A 14,536-nucleotide genomic window follows, 5' to 3' on the forward strand; every position below is an offset into this window, starting at 1 on the left:
GTCTCAGTTTTACATGTTTTACGCTTAAATCATCTAAGAATCTTCTGATCACCGGTAAACTCTGTACTTTTTTCTCTGCTCTTACACTGGGCCAAAAATGAATGTTTTTGTGTTTGTACTAAATGGATTCATTGCACACAACCTCTCTCCGTGTAGTATTCATCATGCTGTGCCCTATAACTTTTCACTGTGTGCAGAGAGCTCTCACCAGGCCCACAACAAGCATTTTGTTCAGCCCTCGATTCATATACAGGATAGTCTTTGGCACGCACTAAAATGCTGTGGAGTACTGTGACTTGGTGTACCACAAAGCACTCATCTCCTCTCACTCTCTCAAATGCAGTATTGGCAAAGCACATCCCCATGAGCAAAAACCACTGAATAAAAAACTATGGATAAGTATTAGGCGTTGACAAGGAAATAAAAATGTCAATATCAATAGAGCTCTTCTGTTTACTGTTTATTTTTTGTTGATGTTTTCATTTATATTTTATTCTCTCACACTATCTCTATCCATGCAAGCCACCACTTAGAGAGACTTAAACCACCCCGAGAGGCACTTCCCTTTTTGAGACTGCTGCGCAAATACTGCCAGCTGGAGTGACAAACAAAAGGTAATATCATAAAACTAATTATGGTTAGGGACAATATAAATAATAATTACTCGTTTTGTCAGCATGAATTCTTTACACTATAGATGTTCTAGTGTAACTTTTCACCTCTTCTTACTGTTAAGAGGTTAAAGTTGTAACCTTGAACATTAACATTATCATTTCATAATCAGTTATGAACAGAAATATCTCCAGAAGATGTACAGGCAAGCATCTGTCCATATGGGAATGGGACTACATAATCAGTACTTTGGCAAGACAGTTACAGTTCATAGCTGTTCTATTATTTACTGTGACATTGTGTCGTCTGTAGACTGTACATGTATCTCACTTCCTCCCAGTATTTGAGTAATGGTAATAATGATGATTGCAATGGTCATAGCACAAGTATGAAAATAACAAATCTTTGAAACGTGAATCCAACCCAAAACTTTTCTGCCTATGGCTGAAGTTAATGAGCACTTCCATTGAGGTGTCATAACTGCAGTCATTAATAATTTACGTACTGCATGCAGGGCTTTATTTCCTTGTGTTCTGTTCTTGTCAGTACTGTAGCTCTGTTGTGGTTTCCAGTTTTAGCCTACAGTAAGTAAAGCTGTTTATTTAATGTTAAGCATTACTTTGTTTTCAGCTGTAAACACGATGATCTTGAGCAGCTTTGAAAGTGGAAATATTTTATTCATGGTGCAATTCTGATCAATAATTACAATTTAAATGTATTTTGAAATATAATGCGGCTAACGTAGTACTCTTAATGCAGAGTGTAGAGGAAAAGACAAGTGTGAAAAGCTTTGCTCTCAGTTTCGTTGGCAGTCTGTCAGAACCTAAAAAAGACTGGGCTTCTCGGCTTAAAGTCACAGTGTGACAGATCAAATTGTGATAAGTCGTACCAACAACAGTTACCATTACCATTTCCACACATAGGATGAAACTTAAGTGATCTCCATGTGGAAATTGGGTCGTTACGGGAAAGGAGAGGCAAGAGCAACAGTGCTGATGGAAACGCTGGTGATTTCACGGCTGCCAGTGCTGACAAGTACCTACTCAGTTTCCTGACCAGTCGAAACACATGAATGTTAAAAAAAGCTCAGCCACTTTTCTTTTGTTCTGAGAGTCACTACAGCAGGGACACTCCGACATTTACATATCACAAACCCCACACAGGCACACATTAGCCCACAGTGCTGCCCCTGCTTTAGCTTCAAATATGCATTTTATTTTTTTATTGAATACTGAAACTATCTCATATCGACATAGGGTACATCAACATAATCTAATGAATTTTAACCCATCGCTGCAGTATCTTCCACCTAAACATCATCATGCATTCTTTATTGTGTTTATCAGATGCGTTTTAATCTAATCTTAATTAGAACGCCCAAACGTTGCGTGGGAGTTTTTAATTAAACAGAAAAACAACAAAAAGCAGACTCTTTTAGTACATCCTTTTTACCCTTTGCAAGTATGTACAATCAAAAACAATGATAATTAACTATGGGGTATTTTTGGTGCAAGATAAAATAAAGTAATGCACTCTGTGACACTGTGCAGGACAAATAATGGGAGTTTAATCACAATGCAGGGGTCATGAGAGTCTTTTGAGATCTTCCCACATATCTCACCTTGCAGCAGGGAGGTTGCCGTGGTCACAGTCTCTGGTACACCATCCTTGCTGTAAATGGACTGGAGGAATTCCGGAACGCAGTCATTTTCATCAACAATAACAACACGCACCTGGAGGAGAATGGAGGAGGGGAGAGCATGAGATTAAAAAGACAAGAGAGACAGGAAGGAAGTAAAAGGAGGGAGATGCGGCCAACCTTCATCACACAAGACTTTTCAATTAAAATGTGGCGTTGGAAACACACAGAAATCCAATCAAGAGTACTTCTCAAATCCAGTGGCATAAAAATCTGTCAACATGGTGTGATCATTCCACCCATTTTCGGAGAAATTCAATTCGCTTCAAGGATTCTTCTGACAAGATATAAATGTTGAAACGTGAACAAAAGGACACATGCATGTGTATAGATGTGTGTTTATGCTTTGGGAGAAATTAATTTATATCACCGTCCAGTCTATCTGGAGCATTTTACTCAACAGAAACTTTTTTTAAAGAATGTTGGTTTATATGTTTCAGTGATGCTGTTATTGCAATCTACATGTGCTGCCGCCCAGGCAATCACAAGTGGAAAATATAGAGATTAAAAGTCACACTGGGTTCGTGTTATGAAAATTTAAATCTGGGATTACTACTTCAGGCGCCATCCAGAATGGGTTTTTTTTTCAGGGTCCATAGTCGTTTTCATCTGCGAGTAACCCAAATTAACCCTATCCCTAACCAAAAGGAAGCCTCATCCCAACCTTCTTCAAAAGCCGTGCCCTGACCCTGATCCTTCTGGTTTATTTACCCCTCCTGAGTGAGGGAGCTGCTGCAGAGTCGGCATTGTGGTCCCTTCAGTAGATCAGTGGAGAATGCAATCTTGTGCAGTTTTTCAGAAGCCCTGAGCTAACAAATGAGAGTGGATCAGTGTGCAAAGATGAATTTGTATGGAGTGAGCATATAGGTGTGTGTGTGTGAGAGAGAGAGAGACACTGTAATGCTGTTCAGTTCATTAGGGACATGAAGGCAAACGCAGCACCTTCTACCAGATGTTGACTGCCGGCTTGCAGCATTCAGGAGGAATAAATACAGACATGGGCTGGCAGATGAGCCTCACTGACCCCCAGCTCTACTTCTTCTCTTCCATATAAACATGGCATATCACTCTCTGACATACACACAGTGAGTGAATGGTGTGTAAATACCATTGATATTAAGTTCTGGTAGGTAAATTGAAGTTCTGTGATATTAGTTAATCCTTAAGCAAAGATCAGCTTCGAAGCAATGGACAACAAAATAAAATCTGACATGTCAACTCCCAAAGGTGATTTGTGTGTGTTTGCCAATGACTGTTAATCTTTGTTTGCCTCTGTGTGTGTGTGTGTGTGTGTGTGTGTGTGTGTGTGTGTTTGCATGCCAAAGTGAGTGAGTCCATGTGCCAGTATGACAGGAAATGGCAAAGCTTTGCCAAGATATATGAACGGACAGTATATGTGTATACAAGGCTGAGGAAAAGCAAGATTGAATGAGAAGAGAAGGGAAGTCAGCCGTAATAAAGCAAGATGAGCTCAAACACACGCACACAGACGTGTGCGAATGCACACACACTGGCAGCTGCAGGCAGGTCTCGGGCTGGTTAGGTAACTAATGGTGCCGATGAGCTATCACTCCTGGAGGGAGAAACTTGGAAACTACCTGCAAATTAAAGTCATGCTCAGTGACTCCAGTCCACACAAATACACCACCTCTGTTCGCTATTTTGGCAGACAGAGACAGGTTGCTGAGAAGCAGAATAAAACCAAAAGCAAAAAGGGATGGCTACACATATTGAAATGGTGGCATTATTTCTACAGTCATTTTTACCCTCTATTAACACGTATAGTAAACTTTAATTAGAGAAAGAGGGGAAAACAGAATGCCTTAAACCGTCATGTGCAGGATCAACATTAACCATTTACAAATGGAAGCAGTTCTGATAACATACTCGTTTTATTAAAAAAAATACACATGGAATCTGGCAAAATGCCATAGGTTAAAGTACATTTTGGCATGGTCAAAGGTCGTCACTTTTAGTTTTAGGCTGTTCTCTTTCTCAAGGCGGTGGGTCTTATGGAATACGAGCCTGCCTTAAGGCAAGTAGAGCTGAGGGAAGTTTGTTTTTTGAATGAAAATAGAGAAGCAAAGCTCAGAGAACTGAGTTAAAAGCCATTTGATGGGTGTGCTGCAAGTCTAGAAGACTAACCCTGACACCTTTAGGTCAATTCCAGCTGCTGCATTTAGATGGATGTACATTTTGTTTTTATTTAGTAAAAATCACACTGTAGAATTCCATACAATACTATACTATTGATTTTAATCAGTAAAGATTAAAAGTGTTCTGAATATATATAGATGTGACTTATAATGAATTATAACTTGAATGTGTCTTCAGTGTCTTATGGAAGCTCTGGACTAGTTATAAACTAGAGGTTGACTGATGGGGCTTATCATACATTATGACTACTAGTTATGAATGGATGGAGCTGAGATATCTGGAGGAAAACAATATGTTGTAAAAGCCATCATAATGAGGAATGATCTCAGAATGTAGCAGACACATAGCAATAGATAGTTTATATTGTTTTTAGTTAGCTAAGTATACACTGCCCTTTATAAAGTATCTTTATTTAACATTTTCACTTGATAGTATTTCTTCCCCTCATCATCCTTCAGCAGTCTGTTAAAACATATGCCTCAGATCGTTCTGGATCGCAGTCTATTGCACATTTTAGCTGTGTTTTGGGTGTTTTTTATTCCATGTGAATGCACCAGTGGAAAAAATGTAGACTGTTGCATGCTTGCCAATGTGGAGGGAGCTACAGTGGCATCATATCCACGTTCTCCAACAGTAACAGACTAGTATTTTATCCAGAGGAAGTTTGTTTTCTAAAATATTGAAGGACGTGAAGAAAGGTTTTGCAGTTATGAGCATGCAACTTCATTTCATTAAACTTTTATAAAACCATTTATAAAATTTGTCTATGGTGCATATTTCATCTTAATCTAAATACCACGTTCCTTTCTAGCCCATGACGAAACATATTTTGTTGTCATGCTGTCATGTTTGTACAGTATATTAAGGGTTTATTGTTTTGTCTTACAATTTTTCTAAAAGAAATTACCCATCAGTTACACCAACACATCTAGTAAACACCATTTGATCCTGGATTTTATGTTGTTGTTTTTTTGTTTACAAAAATGTTTCAAGTAAAAGACTAAAGGTCATTCATAATTAAGGTTTTGTCTATATTTGTGTTACAGATTTATCCAGCTATCACAATTTCTCTCACAATTCTCAACCGTAAACCATTAGCATGAAGTATTTTTAACTGCGTGCTAATATGTTAGTGTCAGATGTAATGTACTATTAATCCGCGGTATTAGTATGGAGCACACGAGCCAATGCACTTTAAGGTACAGTTGCCTCTTCTTTCGAGCCATGGCCTAAGAAAGACTGTGGGGAGAAACTGGTCCACGTTCCGGTAGCTCTGTATTTCACGTGGAGTTGGCTACTTTATCTGTTTTCAGATCAGATGACCAAGAAAATGTTTAAAAAGGTATGAAGATTATTTTTGGGAAAACAGTAGGGACGTCAATGGAACGAATATTTAAACAGATGAGTGTGGAGAGTGTGCATCATGCCTTGTCACTACCATTCACTATATCAATAAACCACTTAAGCTTTGCTGTAGCCATTCAGCCCTCCATTATCCTCCCAATTGTTCCAATGTGATATAATGACTGATACTGTAATTTAGCTCAGACGGCAGCAAAGAGCAAGTATAGGGGCATTAAAGCCAATATAAAGCATAGAGCATGTGTAAAAGGTTTACCCTGTCAACAAGATTAACATTCGCAACACCATTTTTCCGCTGCTGCTGATGCAGAACACTAAAACACTCACGCGCATTGGCTGGTAAAATGTTTTCTAGTAAACACAGCATTAAAATGTATTTTTTGATTCACTAATTTCTGATTCAAAACAACTTGTGTTCAATATTCACACACAGATTCTGTCGGGTGGTGTTAAACTGTACAGGTGGCAGCTGCGAGGGAAGGAGCTGCAGTGTGCAGGTGGTGTTGGCTTTCAGTGTGGTTGGGACTGTGCTTGTGGATGTTCTAAAAGCTTAGCATGGGCTGAGGCTGGCAACTTAGGGCATCAGTGTGAGCAGACTAGGGCACACACCAACTCACTGCTAATTATTTGTTTTCTTTCTTTTACTCTTCTTCACTCACTCCCTCTCTCCACACAGACTCTTGATGCTCTGTAGTCCACTAGGTCCCAGAGCAGAGCAGTTGAGGACAGATGGTTCAGCAGGACATGTTTTAGCCTGAGGCCAGAATAACGATAGAAACCAGACCAGATGCATCGATGCCTTCAGCAGTCAGCCGCAGTTCACTCTTATTTCCTGACAACATGGGGAAGTAATTGAGAAGTCCTGTGCACTCATTCCAGACAGACAAGTCTATTTAGTTTTGACTGAAGACAATACTCAACCTTTCATCCCTTAACAACTCATGTAGCACTGAATTCAAAATACTAAGTGTGGACAGATCAATCTGAATATTGGTTATTGTTTGCCAAAAATAAAGAAAATGTCGATTAATAAAAATAAATGTTTTTTTCATGTTCACACATTCATTTCCAACAATAACATGTTCCATGTTTAGAAACTGTCATGTGTGTTAACATGCAGGGTAAGTATTAACAGGGGAAAGCAAAAAAAAAAAAAAAAAAAAGCTTTGTTCTCACTCTGAAAGTACTACATAAACTCCATCTTTTAATAGTAAAAAGTAGCTGCATTAATATCAGTGAGTCTGGTTCTGTATTAATGCCTACCATTAATAAAAAAAGAGGATGCTACCAGGGGGCCCTAGAAGCAGATGATGATTTTAAATGAAACATTTACAATTATTACCATCCATCAGAGGTGTTCACAAGTCATTTCTTACAAGCTCAAGTCAAGTCTCAAGTCTCTCACCAACACTAAATCAAATTCAGATTGCCGTTCAGGAAATTAAACCTTTGAATATATTGAATGAAACCTTGAATATATTGAATGAAGTCTGAATATATTGAATGAAACTTTGAATATATGGAGTGAACCTTGAATATATTGAATGAAGTCTGAATATATTGAATGAAACTTTGAATATATGGAGTGAACCTTGAATATATTGAATGAAGTCTGAATATATGGAATGAAACTTTGAATATATTGAATGAAGTCTGAATATATTGAACGAAACCTTGAATATATTGAATGAAACATTGAATATATGGAATGAAACTTTGAATATATTGAATGAAACTTGACTGACGTCAGACTTCACGGCATTTTGTGTAACGTGTGGATGCTATAGCTAAAAGTGAGTGACAACGAGTCAGTCCGCTCACAATCTCGTTGCAGCAATTTTAAACTATGAGGACATCATTAACACTGCGTGTACGGGCCAAAATCCCCCCGATACCCCTGATCAATACCGTTTTCCTGACAAGGAAGTTCGCTCCCTTTTTAATCGTGGCAGACATAAAACAGGCCAGGCAGCTGTTTATCAGGCCAACCTCAGCATGCCTTCAACCTCACAGGAGGGCCCCACAACACCCAGTGCAGGCTCGGACTGGCAGTCTGTGCTACCTGGCAAATGCCAGATGGGCCAGTCCATCTCGGTCACATTTGGGCCGGTGGCCTCCGGTGTTTTTTTGTATGTATGTATTTGTTATTTTGTAGCCTTTGCAACATTTGCCCAGCAGCCCAAAATGGACCATTTGCATCCATTTGGAATAGGCTTTGGGTTGCACTGGCTAATATCGGTTAATATTTGCCTTTTCATGACAGGTTCAGAAGTTACGATTTACACCGCCCCTCAAATGGATGCGTCCATGCAGCCGCTAGGTTTATGTGAAACCGAAACAGGGATAGACTCATATACAGTCTATACATAAACTTCATACTGTATGTTGCACAAATATTAATTACAATAAATTATGGACGACAGCGGTTCTAAAAAGAGGAAAGGAGGAGCAGAGAAAATCCGAGTTAAGATGCGGAAAAGGGCCGCACAGCTCGGGAGTCGAACCTGCAGCTCCACAGCGAGCCTTCACATATGGAGCGGTTGCTTAAGCTACCGAGCTAAACACCAAATGGCTCAAATGGTAGGCCGGTCCCGAGAAAAAATGCCGGGGACGGATCTTGTTCCTAGTCTGACCCTGACTCAGTGTACAATCTCCACCCATAAACAAGAAAGGGTCCAAGACACTATATGGTTAGCTTAATATAGTTTTCAGGTGATTTAATGAAGGTAAAACACAGTGAATGGTCGTGCGTAATGGCACTGCGCTCTGACGCGGCACTTCTCCGGGACTGGAGAAGCTACTGCGGCTACAGGGATTTCATGAACTGAAAGAGAAGCTCTTCATAAATTGTTTAGATACAATAAGCATCACCCACATTCATAGACCAATGCAGGGTGAATATTTAGTTTAGTATTGAACGTATTTTATGATCCGCGACACATTGTCAGCTTTGGGCACACTACTCACACAGCGGACTGCGGACAGACAGACAAATGCATAATGAGATTATGGCGAAACTTTATGCCTGTTGTAGGCCTGCCACGGTTAAAAATTGAGCTTTTCGGATTTCGGCACGCATTCGCAGTGTATTTATTATGTCCTCAATGCTTAATATCGCTGCAACTAGATTGCGGGCGGCCTGACTGACTGTCTTTCGCTTTTACAGACTGTTACACAAGATGGCTGCAGGCACTGCCGCGAAGTCTGACGTCAGTGAAGTTTCTTTATATATATTCACGGTTTCATTCAATATATTCAGAGTTTCATTCAATATATTCAAGGTTCACTCCATATATTCAAAGTTTCATTCAATATATTCAAGGTTCACTCCATATATTCAAAGTTTCTTTCCATAATATTCAGACTTCATTCAATATATTCAAGGTTCACTCCATATATTCAAAGTTTCATTCAATATATTCAAGGTTTCATTCAATATATTCAGACTTCATTCAATATATTCAAAGGTTTAATTTCCTGAACGGCATGCCATAATATATATTATATATATAGTTATGCAACTTTGTGTTTTTTAATAATTAGTAGCTAAGCCACTAAGTTAGTGGCATTAACTAACGGAGTCGCGGTGGTTTCCTGTCTGCACTTTCAAAATAAAACCTTTGCTATTGTGCGCTTCTTCTTCTTATTGTTATTATCAACAAACAAATTTGGGGCTTGTCAATTACGGGAGAAATGACAAAACGGTAGGGCAGCGGGAGATGGGCTCGAAATATGGGAGAACCAAGGAAAAATGGGAGTGTTGGCAACTATTTTATTAGCATAAAATCTCCGGGATTTTACTACTCAATTGTTGGCTGGTATGACAGACTAATCTTCTGACACATCCTAGACCTGGTGAAATGTTAACCCAAAGTTTGTCGCATCATATAGCAAATATGCAATCTGCCTGTTGACAAGCATCAGTACACAGTTTGTTGTGGCTAGTCTGATGGCTAATTGCTAATTTTAACGTCTTTCACGTTAGCAAGTGACTAACCGGTTAGGGTGCGTTTTCAGATGCCGGATGAAGTTTGATGTAGTTGAACCACAGTGTTGTATCTTTTTGCCGCACTCTTTGCACACTGCCCTTCGCTTGTTGGCTGTCTGTGCGAAGGCATTGTATCCAAACGTAATGATCCGAGGAACTCCTGGTGAACTTTTTGCCCTTGCCATTGTCAATGTCTGATACTGAAGTAATGTATCAAATGTATGATACTGAAGATGTGCGCTTCATTGGCGTTTACATCAAGCTCAGAGCCAGAGATCATACAAAAAGATGAATGACAGATAAATAATGAGAACAATAATAATAATAACATGAAATAAAGGTTGTTCGCGGGTCTTGATCCTCGAGTCCAAGTCGAGTCTGAAGTCACAGTTTAGTGACTTAAGTGCAACTCGAGTCCGAGCTCTGCCACCCATACGGCAACTGTAAATTAATAACATAAAATCCAACGGCACTGACCAGCTCAAGGATATTTCAGAGTAGTTTGAAATTTTATGACCGTATGTGGTTATTTTATTGTCTGCGAGATCGAGCATAATCACCACATTTCAACAGCTGTCTTCCAGCCAACTATCACTGTACTACTGGGTCAACAGTTTTCCCATGAAGTGACAATAGCTTGGAACACAGCAGATCAAAGTCAGCTGTGCTGCATGAGAAACACTTATGACATAAGGACATCACCCCACTGGACTTGTTAATTTGAACACTTGTCAGATATTGTTTTGCAGTATTCTGTACAGACTGCAAAACTTGACGAGACAACCTTGTAATGTCAAAAATCTTTGTTGAAGACCAGTCATTGAATTTGACAGTGCAATTCTGACTTGGAAACACACACACACAAACGCACACACACATAAAAACTCATACCTCAGCTGCACTGCTCATGCTGTCCAGGCCCTCGCTGGCTCGCACCAAAAGCAAGTAGCGATGCTGGTCGCCCTCATAGTCAATAGGGCGAGTCAGGCTGATTTCGCCAGTCTCTGCTGAGATGGAGAAGAGACTGCTGGGATTGATGAGAAGGCTGTAGCTGATTGGTTTCTTCTGGAAGGACACAGCAGGTGTGACCAGGAACCTGAGGAGACATGGAGGAAAAGTACACCATTGATGGTTGGGTAGAAAAGTTAAGAATATATATCTGCATGGTTACATGATTGTCTTCCAAATGGTCTTGTATCTTAGAATGGTGTAGAGAAGAATTCTGTACAGCTGGTAGGCCACACTATGATCTTTATGATCCACTTTTTGTTGTATAGAGTTAATACCAGTGTCTGGTCTAAATTTCATGGTAAGAGCTGCATTGGAAATGAAATGAATACCTTCAATATCTAGTTTTGCCCATTTTTAGTTGCTAGTTGTTTTGGAATAATTTGGACGACAGAAAAGAAATAATAAAATAATGACACTATGATCTTGTTAGAGTTCCACTAATAATAAAATAATCACTCAGTGCTTTAGGAGCAACTCAAGGACAAGTAGAGCAAAACAAGAGCACACAAAAATAAAGCAAACTGTTCAAGAGTAGATGAAGTTAAGTACGGTAGTCAAGTACTTTCTGCACCAATGAAGTAGCACTGGGCACAGCAAGGCAGTGAGGATGGGGGTATACAGTGTAAAATGAGTCGAATTGGTGCTTGTTATTTATGAGACGTGCCATCCAACCTTTGCATATTTTTCTTAATGAAAATCGTCGTACACAACAGACTGGAATATCCACTTTACTGGTTTGCCAAATGTGTCAGTCAATCAAAAGAATCTAAAGGGGATAATGAGACCAAGGACACCAGTCATAACTGCACCACTTCAGTCTAGAAGCCGTGTGTGTCTCCTAAAGGAAGTGCTTTTACTCATGTTCTGCTTATGCTCAAGGCTAAACGTGGAAACACTACACTACTTACACAAAGATGCATTAGACAGCGAGAGACAGAATTCATCAGTTTCATCTATCCTGAATCAATCATGTCTGTGGTAGAAACAGACTTCTGAAGCAAAATGTATGTGTGCACACGTGTGAATATGTTCAGAGAAAGGACCAGGCTATGTTAATCAATTCCACCCCTGTGTGTTCATGTGTCGACTCACGGCTGTCCTTCAGGAGTGTTTTCTGGTATGGCAATTGTGAATGAAGCATTGGTGAACTGTGGTGATCGAGCTCCAGCCACCACAGAGACGACAGCAGGGGCGCTGCGGCTGCCAAGCCGGTCGGCAGCTACCACCGTCAGCAGGTACTCCCTGTCCCGCTGCAGAGGAAGGCCTGTGGTTCGTACCTGGCCACTCTTCCTGTCCACTTCAAAACGGCCATCACCACCTGCAGATAAACGAAATGGGTTTAGCATTTGGAGCAACACTTTCTACAGAAGTTTCATAATCTTACCACATCATTGCTCACACAGAAAATAAATGGATTTGTTGGACAAGGTTTAGAAGAGCAATAGATCAAAGACAAGTTATCTAAATAAAAAACTGCACAGATAACAGTAGAACATTAAAAGGAATAAAAGGTAATCAAAGGCAGGTTTAAAATAACCTTTTTTGTAAAATAGATAACCCACTGCAAGGAGACAAGGACAGAATGAAACATTAAGAAGTCATTTGAAGGAAATGTTGCGATAACAAGAACTCAAACACTGAAAGGTAAGTGGCAATGTTTTTACTTAGCTGTTATTCAATAACAGATCTTAGCAGATCAGAGTATTTCTCACTGAAGTAATGAGCAGATAAACAATAGAGGTGCAAAGAAATGTGTCATAATGAGTTCATCTGCGTCGATCTTGATCCTCTTCTTTGGTTTCATGTTGAGAAGGCTTTCAGCATAAAAAAGGGAAAAATGGTGAGACAAATAAAAGCCTGCATAGGTCACAGGCTCAGAGTCAACCAGTGCAAAGGAGCGCAAAGCACAAGGCTGTGTAAATACTGCTGCCTCCAGGGGTTGTCAAAAAATATTGTAAATGCATGCTGAGCATGTGCCAATAAAGTGAGAAATGTGACTGGACAGTCAGTTTTCCAAGCTGTTGAGATGTGAAATGCAAAGAGCAGAAAGACTGGGATGTTAAAATGCATGAGCTGTATGTAACATAAGAGGGTTTGATAAGATCCAAACTACACTGCATTTACAACATTCATCATATTGACTCGGTGTGGAATCTACCTCAGCAGGATGACTTCTATCACACAATCTTGCATTCACAAAATAATTAAACCGACATCAATTCAAACATTTGAAAAGTTTAGTCTGGAAACTAGCATCAGTGTTTGTTTTTCTTGTAATTTGTCAATTCATTCTGTGTCATCCCCATGGGGAAAATTGGAAGAGCGTCATTTTATAGGCAGTGATTTCACAGATACGAAAAAGGGGTAGACAAAATCATTTCATAGCAGACAATAAGAAAAGCTATTATTTTGTGTAGCAAAGAAATGAATTACATTACACAGGAAAATAACTGTGTGTGTGGAATCTTGGCTCAAAAGAGACTCAAATTTCAAGGAGCTAAAGAAACAGTTTTGGTTCTGCACATGGGCGGACTGGGACAAAAAATCGGCCCTGGCATTTTGGACCAGAGCATTATTGGTGTGATTCGGATTCAATGTGAAATGGGAACACAATGTTGTTCATGTTTGTTCAAAGGATTTGTATATAAATCAATGTACTTACAGTACGTTATTTAAAAAAAAAAATATATATATATTTTAGAAACTTTATTGATCACATTGAACGTGAAATTACTTATTTAACACATCCAGGCTGGCACCTGTTGGAACACACACATGCACAGGGTCACACACTCAAATTGACAGATGCCAGATTCACTTGGTGGACACCAACTCAGATGTGGAGCAGATGTGGTGGTGGTGGTGGTGGGGTACGGTGCCTTGCTCAAGGGCAACTCGGGCATGACAATCTTTTTTAAGCAGCGAGAGCGGGGATCGAACCACCCTGGGGGTTATTGGATGAGCCACTCTTCCACTGAGCCACGGTAGTATGGTGAGTAGAAAAAACTAATGTAATGTCACGAAGCTGAAATGCTTCAAATGCTTGATTCAAAACCCAGTTGTGGTGCCTTTCCCAGGTTAAATATCGTTTAGCACTTTTGTCTCAAAATATCATTCTGCCAAAATATATTACCATGTCAACCAACGTGCACAACACCGGGGTCCTGTCACTTATCCACCTACCCATTGCTCAAGGTATGCACGTAGGAAAAAGAAATTTCCTTTTTGTCAAAGAAAATGTTAAACAACAGGACATGCAACAGAAAAGAAGAAAAAAATAACCTACCATCAGACAAGAAGTACTCCACTTCGCCATTGTTGCCTTCATCTCCGTCCAGAGCGTGGAGCTTGTAGACCAGCGAGCCAGCAGGGGAATCAGGGGAAACCACAGCAAGGTAGGGTGCAGGAACCATGCTCCATTCTGGGACGTTGTCATTTACATCCGTCACAGTCAACTCCACTCTGACCAAGTACCACTCTGGACCTGAGGAAGAATTAAAGACAAGTAGGCAGAGGATTAATCATGGTGATTGACATGGTGAATTCAAGACAGATGTCACGTTTGATAGGGTTGTTGAACAATAATTAAAAGTTCGGATAAAGAAATACTTCTTGGATTTCTGGAAGTGACATTAAACTTGAAGAACACACTAGTATTGGATAACAACAGAAAGCTATTTTTATGCTAGAGTTTGAAAGAGCTCGAA

General features: G+C 39.8%; 1 protein-coding gene across 1 annotated transcript in view; it reads right to left on the reverse strand.

The window, feature by feature from the left end:
- The window catches only part of LOC109139107 (neural-cadherin), a 267,154-nt gene that overhangs the window by 180,146 nt on the left and 72,472 nt on the right, over positions 1 to 14,536 (reverse strand). The window contains exons 2-5 of the mRNA XM_027281561.1: positions 14,116 to 14,313; positions 11,922 to 12,147; positions 10,710 to 10,914; positions 2,234 to 2,345 (exon numbers count right to left, since the gene is read on the reverse strand). Coding sequence (XP_027137362.1) covers positions 2,234 to 2,345; positions 10,710 to 10,914; positions 11,922 to 12,147; positions 14,116 to 14,313 — 741 coding nt within the window. The remainder of the gene's footprint in view (positions 1 to 2,233; positions 2,346 to 10,709; positions 10,915 to 11,921; positions 12,148 to 14,115; positions 14,314 to 14,536) is intronic.

This window comes from Larimichthys crocea, chromosome VIII (assembly GCF_000972845.2).
Source record: "Larimichthys crocea isolate SSNF chromosome VIII, L_crocea_2.0, whole genome shotgun sequence".
Lineage (NCBI taxonomy): Eukaryota > Metazoa > Chordata > Actinopteri > Sciaenidae > Larimichthys > Larimichthys crocea.